Source organism: Tetrahymena thermophila, assembly GCF_000189635.1.
Source record: "Tetrahymena thermophila SB210 genomic scaffold scf_8254550, whole genome shotgun sequence".
NCBI lineage: Eukaryota > Ciliophora > Oligohymenophorea > Hymenostomatida > Tetrahymenidae > Tetrahymena > Tetrahymena thermophila.
The window spans coordinates 91,828-107,944 of NW_002476321.1; the positions used below are offsets into that span (position 1 = coordinate 91,828).

At 22.4% G+C, this 16,117-nt stretch overlaps 5 protein-coding genes across 5 annotated transcripts; 3 read left to right on the plus strand and 2 right to left on the minus strand. All coding sequences in view use genetic code 6, as the record gives it.

Moving 5' to 3' along the window:
* Positions 1 to 569: 569 nt before the first annotated feature.
* Positions 570 to 962, plus strand: TTHERM_000923053 (hypothetical protein; the record flags this gene model as incomplete). Its single annotated transcript, XM_012798906.1, has 1 exon — positions 570 to 962. One exon carries the CDS (start codon positions 570 to 572, stop codon positions 960 to 962), a length of 393 nt encoding a protein of 130 aa, XP_012654360.1.
* Positions 963 to 1,886: 924 nt separating this feature from the next.
* Positions 1,887 to 5,249, minus strand: TTHERM_00923090 (hypothetical protein; the record flags this gene model as incomplete). The annotated part of the gene is made up of 7 exons (XM_001021189.2): positions 1,887 to 2,671; positions 2,728 to 3,143; positions 3,261 to 3,382; positions 3,435 to 3,636; positions 3,683 to 4,611; positions 4,671 to 4,984; positions 5,048 to 5,249. The coding sequence occupies 7 exons, from the start codon at positions 5,247 to 5,249 to the stop codon at positions 1,887 to 1,889; spliced, it is 2,970 nt and encodes a 989-aa protein (XP_001021189.2).
* Positions 5,250 to 5,689: 440 nt separating this feature from the next.
* On the minus strand, positions 5,690 to 9,170 carry TTHERM_00923100 (transmembrane protein, putative; the record flags this gene model as incomplete). Its single annotated transcript, XM_001021190.3, has 12 exons — positions 5,690 to 6,252; positions 6,304 to 6,835; positions 6,890 to 6,976; positions 7,028 to 7,146; positions 7,199 to 7,321; positions 7,378 to 7,498; positions 7,553 to 7,695; positions 7,747 to 8,321; positions 8,398 to 8,684; positions 8,744 to 8,860; positions 8,922 to 8,981; positions 9,039 to 9,170. The coding sequence occupies 12 exons, from the start codon at positions 9,168 to 9,170 to the stop codon at positions 5,690 to 5,692; spliced, it is 2,859 nt and encodes a 952-aa protein (XP_001021190.3).
* Positions 9,171 to 9,594: 424 nt separating this feature from the next.
* TTHERM_00923110 (FYVE zinc finger protein) lies at positions 9,595 to 11,186 on the plus strand (the record flags this gene model as incomplete). Its single annotated transcript, XM_001021191.2, has 6 exons — positions 9,595 to 9,619; positions 9,759 to 9,824; positions 9,904 to 10,006; positions 10,068 to 10,317; positions 10,606 to 10,796; positions 10,883 to 11,186. The coding sequence occupies 6 exons, from the start codon at positions 9,595 to 9,597 to the stop codon at positions 11,184 to 11,186; spliced, it is 939 nt and encodes a 312-aa protein (XP_001021191.2).
* A 753-nt stretch (positions 11,187 to 11,939) lies between these two features.
* On the plus strand, positions 11,940 to 14,427 carry TTHERM_00923120 (DEAD/DEAH-box helicase; the record flags this gene model as incomplete). Its single annotated transcript, XM_001021192.3, has 10 exons — positions 11,940 to 12,060; positions 12,146 to 12,269; positions 12,326 to 12,443; positions 12,498 to 12,589; positions 12,644 to 12,797; positions 12,851 to 13,000; positions 13,219 to 13,368; positions 13,516 to 13,816; positions 13,871 to 14,007; positions 14,068 to 14,427. 10 exons carry the CDS (start codon positions 11,940 to 11,942, stop codon positions 14,425 to 14,427), a joined length of 1,707 nt encoding a protein of 568 aa, XP_001021192.3.
* Between the last annotated feature and the right edge of the window lie 1,690 nt (positions 14,428 to 16,117).

The window sequence follows — 16,117 nt, forward strand, 5'->3', positions numbered from 1 at the left end:
ATGAGATACTTAACTAATAGCAAATATTGTTTGTCTAATTTTCCTTTAATTTATTATAGCTTTTAATTTTTTTTTGATGTTGCAAACTGATTAGTATAGAAGAATATTAGTATTTTTATTTATACTTGTATTGAATTTATCTATTTTTATTTTAATAAGCTATAAACTAATATAAATATTTCATTTATTAAAAGAAATTATTTTTTGTGTTTGAGTAGAGTTTTATTAAAAAGATATTAAAATTGTTTAAAAATGTTGATGCGATATTATCATGATGTATATTTCATTGTAATTTAGATAAAAATACTTAAAACCTTAATTGAATTTTTTATTAAAATTTTAGATTTTCAAAATTTAAATTTGGATAAGGCGGTATTTAATAAATAATATTTGATGTATTTATTTTTCTCATAATAAATATTTAATTAAAAAATAGTTATTAATATCTTAAAAAAGAAAACACCAACTAAATAAAATAAAAAATGATAAATAAAAATATACTAACAAATGAAACATATTCGTAATTCTTAAACCATTTTTAATACGACTACGTGTGGTATTGACAATATATGACACTCGCATAAGTTTTTAAAGAATTTACAAACTAGAAATCTATGAATATGTTTCATTTCTTTCGCGGCTTTGAATAAGTTTTTAACTAATCGCAAGATAAACTTTAGCAATAGATTTAATAATTTAGTTGGTATTATTAAAAAAGCTAATTTATGTTTATCTCCCGGAATTCCCTCTTATACCGCATCTTCTATTACCCTGCTTCGAATATATAAAAGTATTGTTTAAAATCCTAGGAACGAACAGATGATCGAGAATGGTAGAGTAGCAGCAAGCAACTTAAATTTAATAAATAAAAAGAAATAAAAAATAAAAAGATATTTAAAAAATTAGAAAGATAAAATAAGAAAAAATTAGAAAAAAAGAAGAAAATATTTGAAATAATTTGAAATTAAATTTAAAAATAAAAAAAAACAAACAAACAAAAATATCTTAAAAATATAAACCACAATAAAAGCAATCAATTATTGATAAGAAATTAAATTATAAATATAAATCTGATTTTAATATTTCATCAACTAATATCAACAAATACAATACAATACTAATTTTTAAGAAAGCTAGTAATACAACTAAAATAAAGAAATATGTTTTTGAAAAAACACATTTATTTATATGTATTTTAATCATTGAAATATATATCCTCAATATAAATCAAGACTTATTAAAGTATTTTTTCTAGATAAAGTTCATTAATTTAATAATAATATCTACATCATTTAATAAATGTTATTAAAACTTTCAGATTTTTTTAATATTAAAGCTAATATTCAATAAATTCAGTTATTTTTAAATAAATATTGATTAATTTTGCTTAATATATGATAATAAAGCTTATTTGGATATTTTAATTTTAGTCTACGCATTCATTATTCTAAGAAAAATGAAATTATATTTTATTTTTATGAATCAAATTGAATAAAAACTAAATTTTTTGGAATCAATTTCAAAAATAAAAAAAAATGAAGTAATTTCAGTTTTATTGAAAAATAAGTTATGTCAATCTACCTATGTTTTTATAAGAATTTATATTTAAATATTTAAGTTTACTATTTTATATAATAGAAAAAGTATAAATAATAAGTTATAAATTAAGTAAACATAATTCGAATTTACAAAAAATATTTGAGTTAATATATTTTTGGATTTAAAATAATTGATCGAAACAAACATTAATTAATAAATTAAATTTGAAATATTTCTTAAAAATTTTTTTTTTTATTAACTGATTATGGACACTTCAAATGAATTATTTTTTTTAAACATTATCTTAATATTTTCCTTTAAATTTTGATAATTTATTTTTTTTATCTTCAGTCTAATTTATAAGGACTACTTAGCTATGTTTTACTCTTAGAAGACGCATTTATTGGAGAATATGCTAATTATAACTATTGGGGAAGTGCTTGAACAGGTAATAATTAAGGAGCAATTTATGGTTACTATATTTGAGGAGGAAATGCAGTATATATATTTGGTGCTGTGGGTATAGCTTGATACGAAAATTAATTAGGAATAAAATTATTACAAAGTAAGCATGGGGAAACAATTTGTCCATAGCTCTGAAAAGTACCTTTACATATTTTACAGAAAACTAGGTATCTATTTTATAGTATTTATTGTGGCTGTTACAATTAAGGAGGATAGGGAATTCGCTATCCTCCATAGACCATATTTGCATGAGGCCATTACTATTGTAGATAATCTATATATATTTATTAATTTGCTATTTACTATTACTATTAAACTGGAGTTGCTATAATTCTGATTCTGAGTGAAAACATTTTTTCATCACTTTAAATTTTAACTTCCATAGCTTTTTTAATAGATTTTTATAATGATTGATCATCTTCTATATCTGTGTTATCATCTATGTTCTTAATTTTAAAACTATACTTTCCCTATTAAAAATTCAGCTGAATAAATCTCATAAAATCAGTGTATGTAATATCTTTGGAAACTTTGAATTTATCCCCCAAAGTTGTATTTAAATCAATAGGGATTATTTCTATGAATTTAACTTCTATCATAACATTAATAGGTATATTATCTATCTAAGAAAGTTAATATATTTTGTAAATCTCATAGTTAAACTAATCTAATTATTTTATTAAAAAAATAATAAATTTATTAATTATAAAAATGAAACTTTACTGCTCAGTCTTGATATAAGAGATTCAATTATTAAATTATTTTTGCATGTAGTTTGAAAGTGATTCATCAAGTCAAGGATAACATAAGCTAATCTATGAGAAACGCTTTTTTAATTAATTGTGATTTCAATCTTCTAATTTATTGTCATCAAGCAAAACTATTTATTTTCGAAGTACATCTAAAAAATACTGTGCAGATTCTTAAAGAAAGACTCTTTTAAAAATGATTCAAATTTATTATTTTTGTTATTCAAAGCTATCTGCTAAATGATTGAGATATAATCAATAAAGAAATCAAAGCTTAAGTAAGGATTTTCATAAATACAAATTTCATTTAGTGAATCTAGTTTAAATGAACTAAAGCTTTCTAAAACAACTTTGCTTATTTTTTCTAAAAGACCGTTTTCCAGCATGCCTCTAATTTAAAAAAAAATAAATATCAAATGCTTTTTAAAAAATTTCAAAACAAAAAAATCTTTTCAATAAATGTTAATATAGATATGAATAATTTATTTAATTAAAAATATATCTTACATCAATACAAATTCCTTTTATTTCTCAGTGATGGTTCTAAATATTTGCATAATAAAAATATTCTCTTCATCACTGTATTTATTTTTAATTAGTGTATTTATCAAATGAGAATGAAGAGTTTCCTTTATTATATTTGAAAATTATCATTATTATAATAAAATTTAAAAATTATACAATGATCATTCCTGAGTTTATGAGAGATTTTATAATGCTAAGACACTACATTCTAAGAGGAGATTCTTATTTTTACAATTCAAAATATATGATGTCTAATCTAGATTGAGTTATAAATTTCAACTTGAGCTTTTCTTCACTAGAATCAATAATATTTTTGAAAATTCTTAACACTCTGCTTTATATATCTTCATTAGTTGATCTATTATAAATATATATTGCATTATGTACATATAAAAATAATTTACTTGAATAAATTGTCAATTAGCTCAAATATCTTATCTATATCACCTGGGAGGTATTGTAACAGAAAAAGAGAGTTGTTCACGATATCGATTCCATTAAATAATATTTCTGAAAAATATGGGTGATTTTATACATTTAAAGATAAAAAATTCTATCCAAAGAAGAGGAGTTGCTGAGCAAGAAGATTTGAAGCTGCATAATTAACAGTTTTAGATTTTTCTATAAGCTCTTATTGAGATATTTCTAAAATAATATAAGATACCAAACACAATGAAAATTCATCAATGAGGGATAAATTCTAAACTTAATACGAAAAATAGTCTGTGCTTTCAACAAGATATTTTCTAAACCTAGAATGGTATTTACAAAGATAGAGCAGAATCTACAAAGATTCTTATCTAACATTTTGTTTTTATTTAACTTGCATTTCTAATTACAGAAGAAACTCTTCATCGCTATCTTACTATGTAGTTTACTGCATAAATTATACTTCCAATTAATCAAATTAGCAATTTATTATCAAATTAGTTACAAAATTAAATGTAAATACTTAAGGATAGTTTTCCAAAAATTAGACTACGAATTTCTCTCCATTAAAATTTTAATTGTAAACACGTCCACTGCACAGTATAAGACGAAGTATTTAAATTAAAAAAGTGTATTCGATAGTATTTTGATATTAAAATTCTCCAATTTTATTCATTAACAAGTTAAAAAAATTATAATCACTCATTTTCTAATAAACAATATTCATAAAATCAGCTATGCTGCTCATATCATTTTAGTCTATACTAAGAAGCTGGTATGATAATAATTTACAAATAGCCTAAAGATTATTTTCGTTTGTATCTATAGCCAAATTCACAGCTAAATTCTCTAAAATTAAGTTAATTTATTACATAAAATCAAATATTTCATCAGACATTTCTTTCTAAAATTATAAAAAGTTATTAATACTTATTTGACTGAACTCATAACTTTTAATTTTACTTTATTTTCTAAAGGTTGGAGATGTAATTTATGGATAAACTCAGCTATAATATTTAAAGATTATTTTTTTTGTATATAGTCTGTTAATTGGCTATTAAGTGGATGCTAGTTAGCCATAAAAATATTTGCTATGATAATATGTAAAACCTTAATTTCAGATTGTAGTTAGAAAGACATTTTATAAACAATTTCCCCAAAAAGTTCACGCAATTTAATTGCAATTGCTTGATTAAATGATTCTTTATTCAGCATTCCTATTTTTAGTCCGTCTAGCATTTATAAAATATTATAAGCTTTTTATCCATCTAGAGTAGCTTTTTTTAAAATATAAATATAAATATTGATTTTTATAATCCTTAAAATAAATCAGCGATTACTTTAGTAAACTGATCTAGCAAAAATAATAACAGTATCAACAGTGATTATCTAAGTTTGTAAATCATGATCATGATTGCTTTTTTATCTATCATAATCTATTCTTTATAATATCCAAAATATTTTAGAGGTTTCTGGTAAAATTCTTTAAGCTAATTAAGATAGCTAGTTTTATTCATATTAACTTCTATTAGATTCTGCCATTTTATTCTTAATCTATATTAACCCTAAAGATTTATTTTTTGATATTTTTGATAGTAAAATAAATATTGATTAATTTTTATGCAATTAATAAGAATATGATCATCAATCAATAATAAATTAATTAGCTATTTGTAATTAAATTTGAAATTAAATAAATTTAATAATCATATTAATCAAATATATTTCTAATAAATAGTTTTCAATAATCATATAAAAAAATAAAGGATGATATCTTAGAATTATGTTAAAAGAATATTTAATCATTCTATATTATTTTAGAAGATTTAAGAAAGTCTTATTAATTATTTTTAAATATTATACATGTATAAACAAATTCAAAATAAATAAATGCATATTTTTTAGTAACAATAACAACAATTTTTAGTTAATTATAAAACTTGAAAATATTAAACAGCTTCCATTTATAAATGCCAAATTCTTCATTTAATTTATTAGAAATTACAACAAACTCCCTCTTTCTAGGAACGGATTTCTAAATCAAGGAAGAACGTATTTCTAATTTAAAAAATGATAAAATTTAAAATATGATAATCAATTTTATTAACTTATTTTAGAAGATTTAAGAGAGTAAAAATATTAAAAATTAAATAGCATACTTATAGAAAGAGGTAGATTGAAAAAAAAACTAAATACATATTTTTTAATAATAATAGTTTATAGATAATTATAAATATTTAATAGCTTTCATTTATAAATGCCTAATTCTTCTTTTAATTTTTTTGAAATAGCAGCACATTCTCTCTTCCTAGGTACTGGATTTCTTAGCCCTGGAAGCTCGTATTTCTAAAATATAAAATGATAAAATTTAAAAAATAATAATGAATTTTATTTACGACGTATTTATCTAACAAAACAATTAATTTTTTTGGCTCTAAATGCATATATATTTCTTCTCTGTTGTTTCCTTCTAAATAATCACCAGGCTTTCTGTCTAGAAATAGAAACAAAAATGTGTCAAGTTCTCTCAAACAGTCAGTTAAATCTTTTAAAATAATATGATTAATAAACCTTTAAAATTCTCTTTAAAATTTACTTGGATATTATCTAAACTCTGTTTTGCACATGTCAAATATAGCCAATAAATCTGTTCTGAGATTTATCAATCCAACTATGTTATAATTCTTTAAATCTTCAACTAAAAATTTCCAGATTATAGAATTTATTTCTTTCATAGATAAATACAAAATAGTATCAATTTAATTGAAATTAATCATCCTTAATGACTAAATTGTTATCATCATTTGCATGACAAGCTCATGAATGAAATCTTAGCAGCTCTTATTTTTTTGTGTTGGCTACCAATTTACACGTGCGTACCTTATAATGCAATCTGATATTTTTATTCTCATAATTTCAATCATTTCTTCTATGCATCTATTTTTAATCTAATCTATTGAGAGAAAACAATCAAATTTTTAGCTTGGAGAAACATGTAATTAAGACTCTATTTGTTTGATGTAAAATTTAGGAGATTTTTTTAAGTAGTCTAAATTAAGGAACATTTATCCAAACTAAATTTCAGTTTTAACTTCACGAAAGATGTACTCTTCGAAAATTGATGCAAACTATTTTTAAAATCTATAAGTTTTCAACAATCTAAATAAAAATAATTTACATACAGTTTTATACAAGACGTCTAGTTACGAGTAAATCAATGAATCATACTCACATACACCTTTTAAGAATATAACACTATCTTCTATAAACTATTTATTTAAAAGTTAGAATTTATTTTTTATATTAAATCATTTATTTACTTTGTTGATTAGAAGAGCTATTTCTTATAAAATTAATGTGAAAGGAAGTTGCATAGAAGATTTATTATTTTCATTAATCTGAGCACTTTGAGGCACATCGAATATTCTGCAAAAAATATCTAGGATATTTCAAAATATTTTTATTTTTATTGTATTTTTTAATTAATTTACCATAATCGTCTTAGTTTTAGACTACTATTTCAGCAAAACTGCAATTAACAAGTCTCTCAGTGTGGTTTTATTTAATATTAGAAATTATAGTATTTGTGTATTATAAAAGGGCATCTTTAATAACTAGAATATTATTTTAAATAATTATGAGAGGATATATTTTTAGTAAAGCTTTTTACTTTTCATGAGTGATATTGAAGCACTTTCTAAACCAATTTTATATAAAATATTAGAAAATAATACTATTTCGTTTTTAGAAGGTATGTACTCACTTTCTTCGCTAAGGTTGCAGAAGTAGGACTAATTCATAATGTAACTGATTTAATGTTTATTATTTAAATTTAAATTTTTTACTTTCAATTTCTTTTCAATGTACTTCATTCCTTCAACCCACATTTATTGCAGATTGCTTGCTTCTTTTAATACCCCTTCAATTTCTTTCTCAACTACAAAAAATCCAACAAACTATTCTAAGAATTCCCTAAATTATCTTGAGTCTTTTAAAAAAAAAAAATTGTTACAAAAACTTAATAAGTTTTTAATTTTACTTTTAATTTTATCTCCTTCACTAATTTCTAAAAGAAGTCTTATTCTATTTTGCTTGAATGTTTCAACAAATAGTTTTTTCTCTTTCATCATTTCATATATGCTTTGAGGTTGCTTTAGCTAAAAAAAGTCTAAAGGAGAGTCTGTTTTCCATTCCCTTCCTAGATTTTTTGTTAAACTCATATTGTTCAATTTGGATGCTCTTGAAGCTCTAGAAAAATCAGCTTTTTAAAATGGGATTGCCCCTGGAAGATTATTAAGGCTTTCAATAATACTTAGTTTAGTAGTTCTTTTAGGATCATTGTTATAAATGGAATTCGAAGCTCTATAATTATTATAACTTGTACGATTAAGCTAATATACACTCTATCGATTTATATTGCTCTCCCTCTTAAAAAAACTTTAATTATCTCTCGCAGCAGAGAATTTTTAGTTTGTAAACCTATCTTGACCAGTAAAATTTTCTTAAATTTACACTTTTATAATGTTTTCCATTTGAGTAAAGTGATTTTATCCAAATTCCTTTTACTTTTCTTTAGAATATTTCATCCAATCTCTTATCATTTCTTCTAATGATCTAAATTATTTTAATGTAAAGATAATCATTTTCAAATATCATCAGTAAATAAATATCTTATAATAAAGAATATTACACATGTATTTTAGTGTTAATCATAGGAATTATTTAGTTAACCAAAGAGTTAAATGTTGGAATAATTTAGTTTTCTTAATAATTTGAATCTTAAATTTTTTTCAATTAAATTAGATTCCTCATACATGCTTGAAACTTCTTTAACTTGAGGTTATCAATCGACTTTTATATTAAATCAACTACTTCTTTTGTTGAGTGAAGTAGTTTTAAAGTACTATCAATATTTTTCAATAAGGTCTCCTTTTGCTTTATCTCTAGTTTATCATATTAATTTTATTTTCTGCATATCTAAATAAATATTTTAATAAAATTTACTTTTCATTTAAATCATTTAAATTAATTTTTACATCTAATTCGTTTTCAAATTGTTTCATTTATTCTTGTAACCCTAATATTTATTATTTCATTGAATAGAATTTTGAAAAATTGCGAACTAATTCATCTGCCTTCTTAAAGCACATATCCTTCATAAATAGATAAAAAGAGATTTTTCCATTTGATTCTTAATTTTATTATCAAAATTACTTTAATTTATTCTTCCTATGTTTATTGAGTAATTTACAGCTCGTCTAGGTAATCATCTGCCTTATTATTTAATTTATTATTGAATAATTATTAGCGAGGATGATTAAAATTATTTACTGTATTGTGAATAATAACATGCTTGATATTGTAAACTAATCCCTCATCTTCCTACTGATCTAAATTACTCTAAGGAACTACAATATCTATTTTGCTAAGTAAACTATCTTAATTTTGTATTGCACTTGCCATTTAACTTTAATAACTAAAACGAATCTTAAAAGAGATCGAATGAATAAAAAGAATTAATGTTTAATAAATAATTTTTGCTGATTTTTTTAAATTCTATGAGAATATTATACAATGAAGAGTATTGTAAAAAATAATAAAATCTAAATTAAATAAATTAAAAAGAAAGTAGTTCTATCTATATACATTTAATACCAATCTTTTATTTGTTATGTTTACTTTCTTTCTGGTAAGATACCATATCAAAATTACATATTAAATATCGCGTAATAGTTTGCCAATAAATCCAGTTAATCTTTAGAAATTAGTAAGTAAATCAAGTTTAAAATTATTAAATAAAAAGTAAACAAAAAAATTAGAATTAGCAGTAATAAAGTTCGGATAGCCATTATAAAGATTAAAGATTATACTATCAAGCTTATTATAAATGGAGAGAGAAGAGGAATATGAGCGTAAAAATAAATGCATTATAATTCTTTTATAGAATAAATAATAGTGGTCTAATTTAAACATTTAATGATTTTAATCAAAGATCGCTGAAAATAAACACAAGAAAGAAATCATAAGTAAAACATTTTATAATAAAAAAAGACATTCATTTAGCAGAGATGAAAGACATTAAAATTTAAATAAGAAAGAATAGAGACAATTATATGGGTAATTTCTTTTTATATTTATAAGAATTATTTGATCATTTATATTGATGAGTTTACATTTTTAAAATACTAATTTATAGGTGAAAAGGTCTTTAAGCGCTTAGCAGATCCTTAAGCTTATAAAAATGATACCAAGTGTCATGTATGCACAAAAAAGCTAAAAGATGATTAAAATAAGCACTGGTATTTATATTGCAGTCATTGGTTAAAATAGAAATATTAAATTAATTCTATATTATGATAGCAAGTTTTGTGGTAAAAATGTATGTGAAGAGTGCTCACCAAAAAAGAGAGCAAACCCCTAAAGATAAGACTAATTTGTTCGTATCTGCGATAGATGTGATATGCTATACTTGAGAATTCTTCTAGTGGGGGATTAAAATAGTTAATAAAAGTTAGTTAAAAAATAAATTCAAGATGAAGAGGAAGAACTCTAGAAGTAGAAAAAGTAGTTACTTGAAAAATAAACAGAATTATCTAAAGTTTAAAAAGAGGTAATAATCATTAATTTCTAAAATATTATTAAAAGAATAATATTGGCTTGCTATTTTAATAATTTATGATTACTTACTTATTTAAAATTACCTATTTAGTTAGTTTCTCTTATTAAATTATCTATGCACTATTTATTTTAAATATTTATTAATTTTAAGGTGTAATAGAGATAAAAAAATAATATTTCTTGATTCTTATTATACATTTTAGCTAATTAAAATTACACATGAGCAGCCAATCAACACTTTAAAGATGTAACTAATAAATAAATTGTTTTTATAAAATAGTACACTATAAACAAGAGAGACTTGGATGAAAAAATAGATGATTTATAAGTAAAAATAGATAGGAATTAAGAAAAAATAGATAAGTATCTAAATTAAGTAAATAACATAAATGGAGATAGGAGAGAACTTTTTTAGAAAATAAAAGAATTAGAAGAAAAATAGACAGAATATCTTGATAAAATTAATGCTCAGTATTTAAATTTATTTTCCTTCTTTACAAAATTATATTTTTTGGGTCTCTTTATATATATTTTTTAAATATTTTTATAATTAAAAGATTATTTGAAAAAAGCGAGCTTACAAAACAAGAAAGACTATTAGATAGCTAATAAGAGAAATTAACAGACTACCTAGCACAGCAAAATTCGAAAATAACAAATAAAAATTTGAAAAAGAAAAATTTAGATTCTGTTTTACTGAGAGGTAAAAATGATTCATAATTCAGAGAGAGCGATTATAATGTATTCTAAGAAACTCCAAACACTCCTATCGATCAATATATAAACTTTTAAAATATAAAGCGTTCTAGCACTAGTATGGAAATTTAAAAAACAAATAAAACAGGTAAATATAATAAATGATTTTGAAGAGGACAATTCAATTTTGAGTATGGCAAGAAAATCATTAAAAAGAATTTAATTAATTTTATATTATATTAAAAATTATTATTAAAATTTAATTACTATAAGTATAACAAAATTATATCTATTTAATATATATTGTTAAAATGTAAAATTTTTATCTTTAAAGTTTATCATTGATCCATCTCACATAATATATTCTTAAATGTTCTATTCAAAAATAGAATTTAAAATTTAGAATATATAAATAAATTATGATACTCTCATTCAAATTAGAAATATTCTGTATTTATTCTAAATTATATATTATATTAGATATTATTAGAGCTGTACCGATCCTAATTTTAAATATAAAAAGATTTTTTTAATTTAAAAAACTTTTAAAATGCTAAATCTATCTTTAATAATATATATAAACAAATTTATAAATCAGTTATTATAGATTCTAAAGATAATATACTTTTGTTTTAGCTGAATTATATAATAAAATAAAATAATAATTAAATTTCAGCTATTTTTAGCCATTCTACTTTTCTTCAGTTATTATAAATTATTTATACTTAAGTTGTTTATTTAATACACATTTACTAATAAAATCATATAAATCTTTATTTTTTTTGTTTCACTACTATATTATTCTTTAATATTTGTGTCTCTCAATTTATTTTCTTTTAGAAACAGTAAATATCTTATAATCTCAAATTTTATATTTTAAAGAAACATTTAAAGTAGGTAGAAACATATAAATTTAAAATGTAGAATTCAAATTAAAATGTATCGAAAGTCACTTTCGATGATTTAAAATCAAATTAAAAGTCTCTCCTTGAAAAGGCGCAGGAATTGAAGTCAAAACATGTAGAGCAATATGTAGAAGGTATGTGATTAACAAATTATAGTAGATATTAATACTTTTAGTTAATGATTTAGAGAGAATCTTCATATATTTTTAATCTAAACAGAGGAAGAAATAGAAGTTGAAGACCCAGAACTAGATAATATGAACTTTATGACAGTAGTTAAAAATACTGCTTTAGGAGGACTGATTGAAAGGAAGGAATAAATTAAAGAAAGGGTGAAAACTACGTAAAAATCATAAATTAAATTAATTAGCCATTTTAAAGAAGCTTGAATTAAATTAGATGGAGAATACCCAAGGCTTATAGGACAGTTACTTAGAGGGAGATTTAAAAAGTGTTAAAAAAATACAGCGTTCTTTTGGAAGGATAAAATACACCTCCTCCCATTCAATCATTCGAAGTAAATCTATTGATAGCTTAATTTAGTCATTAATATTCCCTAATTGTTTTAAAGGAAATGAAGTTTCCCAAAAAAATTATTGCAATTTTAAAAGAAAAAAAAGTAAAGAAACCTACTCCTATTCAAATGGTTGGACTTCCTACAGTGTACCTTATTTATTGTAATTTTGGCTTAATTTAAAAAAAAATTATATTATAAAGATTGCTTGGTAGGGATATGATAGGAATAGCTCCCACTGGACAGGGTAAAACAATAGTTTTTTTACTCCCTGCTTTAGTTATGGCGATAGAGCATGAGATGAATATGCCTTTATTTAGGGGTGAAGGTCCATTAGCAATTATAATCGTTCCATCAGTAAGTTAATTTAAGAGTGTTAATATTAAAAATAAGAAATAAAAAATTAAAAGCATGAACTTGCAATTTAGACCTATGAACTAGCATGTTATTATAGCTAGAAGCTCCAAGAAGCTGGTTATCCTTAAATTAGATGCTCTTTGAGCATTGGTGGTATGGATATGATGTAACAGATTGCATAAGTTAGAGAAGGAGTACATTTGGTAATTAAAATATACTTCTTTAAATTTTTATTCTTATAGTAAGATAAAATATTACGGATTAATGAACAATACTTTCGAAATTTATGAGGTGGTTGAATTATAGTTAGATGTATGTAATTTTTAATAAATTCAAGCACGGAAAAATTGAAAAATGTATTTGAGAATACAGTTTTTACTTTATTAATTACCAGAATTATAACTTTTTTATTTTTGAATAGATGGTTGGAACACCTGGTAGAACATCAGACATGGTTGATAAACAAAAATTTAATATGAATTTATGCAGATACATTGTTTTGGACGAAGCTGATAGACTCTTAGACATGATATTCGAAAAGGAAATCAGAAATATAATAGATCACGTTCCCGTATTTAATTTAAATAGTTTAGATTATTTAAAAAATTAAAATTAAATCAATAAATCATTAAATAGACAAATAAAGCTTTTTAAATTTTTATTACAAATCATAATCGTAATTTAAAATATTTAATGTAACCTTTTGTAAGGTAAATAGGGTGCCAGATAAACTTTACTATTTTCTTCAACAATGCCTAAGAAAGTTTAAGATTTTGCTAAATAAGCTTTGATTGATCCAATAATAGTTAATGTCGGAAGAGCTGGCTAAGTTAATTTGAATGTCATTTAAGAAGTTGAGTATGTGAAATAAGAAGAAAAGTTATAATACCTTATATCATGTCTTTAAAAAACAAAGCCTCCAGTTTTAATATTTTGCGATAAGTCTAATGATGTAGACGATATCCACGAGTATCTGCTTTTAAAAGGAATAGATGTCACTTCTTTACATGGAGGAAAAAGTAAAGATTTAAAACCTGAATAAAAAAAAGAGTTTAATTTGTTATTTTAAATAGAATAGGAAGAAAGAACAAAGGCAATGAAGGAGTTTTAATAAAGCTAGAAAGATGTTCTTGTTGCTACAGATATTGGGGCGAAAGGGTTAGATTTTCCAAACGTTTAGCATGTAATTAACTTTGATATGCCAAAAGAAGTAATTTTATTAAAAGTGATAAAGAAGTAAATTTTGTAATTCAACATTTAAATTTAATAGATAGAAAGTTACGTTCATAGAATTGGAAGAACAGGAAGATTGGGTAAAACTGGAAGAGCGACAACATTTGTAAATAAATAACAAGATGAAAATATATTAAGTGACTTAAAGATGCTTCTAATGGAAGCTAAATAACCTATCCCACACTTCTTGAAATAAATCACGCATGATAGTTAAACTGGAGGTTGTGGTTTTTGTGGTGGACTAGGTCATACTATTCATAATTGTAATAAGCTTGAGCAATAAAAGATGAAAGCTCTGACAGTGAGTGCTTAACAGAATTCAAAAGAGGAGCTTAAATAATATTTACCTGATTAGCATCCTTTAAAAGTAAGCATCCCATTAGTAAAAAAAGATTGATCTAATATCTATTATTATAGTTTTTTTATAAAAACATGATGACTTTTTCTATTAAAGAAAAGGGTTACTTTAGCATCTGTAATTTAAATTATAAAAATATATATGCATGCCTATTCATTTATTTATATATTTACTTGCAAGTAAATTTTTACAACTATTTATTTGTTAAATTAAATTCAATAATTTATTTATATTTGGGAAAGAATTAATCATTAATTATTATTTACAAATCAAAAATCATTGTTTATTTATTAAAATTTATTGGGTGTAACAATAATTAAAAGCTGAGATTAGCTTTGAATTATAAATAAGCTATATTTATTTTATTATAGAAGAAGGCTTTAACTATTAAAAAAATCAAATAGCCTCTATTTTTTTTATTAGTTTAGTAAATTAATTAATTTGTGTTTTTATAAATTAGTGCTTAAAGAATTGAATATTAACTATTATGTAATAAACTAAAATAAAATAAAAAAAAACTTTATTTTTTATCTCGCAGTAAAATTAAGAAATAAAATAAAAAAATTATGAATTTTCTTAATTCTTACGAAGAACAGTCAATGTCTTTGGAGAGGTTTGAAAGTCAACTGACATCGAGTACCATCGTAATTTTTATTAATTAATGATAAAATCATTTTTTAAATACTTTTCATTTAAAGTAAGATCAGAGGACATTATAAAACCATGACATAGACTAACTCAATCAAAATGAATTATTTGAACAATAAAAAAAGTATGATTTTACTTTATTCTTTTTCCAAACCTAAGTAACATCAAAAATAATAATAGAGTTGACTCTTTTTAATCTGAAAATGAAGATGTTCACTAACTTTCTAACATGAAATATTTTAAAGAGAGCTCTGATCTTAGCGAATTTCTTTAAATACAAATAAACAATCCAAACATAACTAAAAACATAATAAAGTCTTACTTTAAATTTCTCATCAACTAAAAAAACAAAGAAACAGTAATATACTTTGTTCCTAATAAAAAATATTAGGATTTGATAAGAGATATTAAAAAATATATTAAAAGATATAAATTCAATAATAAATATTTAGCTCGTTTGCTTCAAAGCAAGGGATATAACAAGATCTTTGAATACTATTTAACATTTGATATATCTGATTGGCTCTTTTCTTCAAAAATTAGTAACATACAAGAACATAAAGAAATAATTGAATTTTTGAAAGAATGCTGTGTTAAGCTTTAAACCAACTAACAAAAATTTATTAACCAAAATGAACAATTAGCTGATTGAATGATTGACTCACTATATAAATAAATATAAACTAATTTTAATAAAATTAAAAACTACTTACTTACTAAACAAATCTATGAAGGAAAAAATAAATAACAAACAAAATAACAAGAAGCTTTCAAAAAATATATATAAAATAAATGAATTAAATTGCTTGATCAAAAACTCTTATTTATCAAACTCAATCTAAATACACTTTTATCCAAATTGTTATGACTTTTTATTATATTTTATGATGTATTTAACTTGACAATTTTCACCCAAAGCTAATTAAACACTAAATTTAATTTTTGGCACTTTCACATGAATTTTCTTGTGCGAATCAATTTTAGGAAATTAAAAAGAAATTATTTACTGGGGTATTCAATACAATAGAAACAATTTATCTGTAATTTAATAAAGAAATTTAAATGTATACTTTATTTTTAC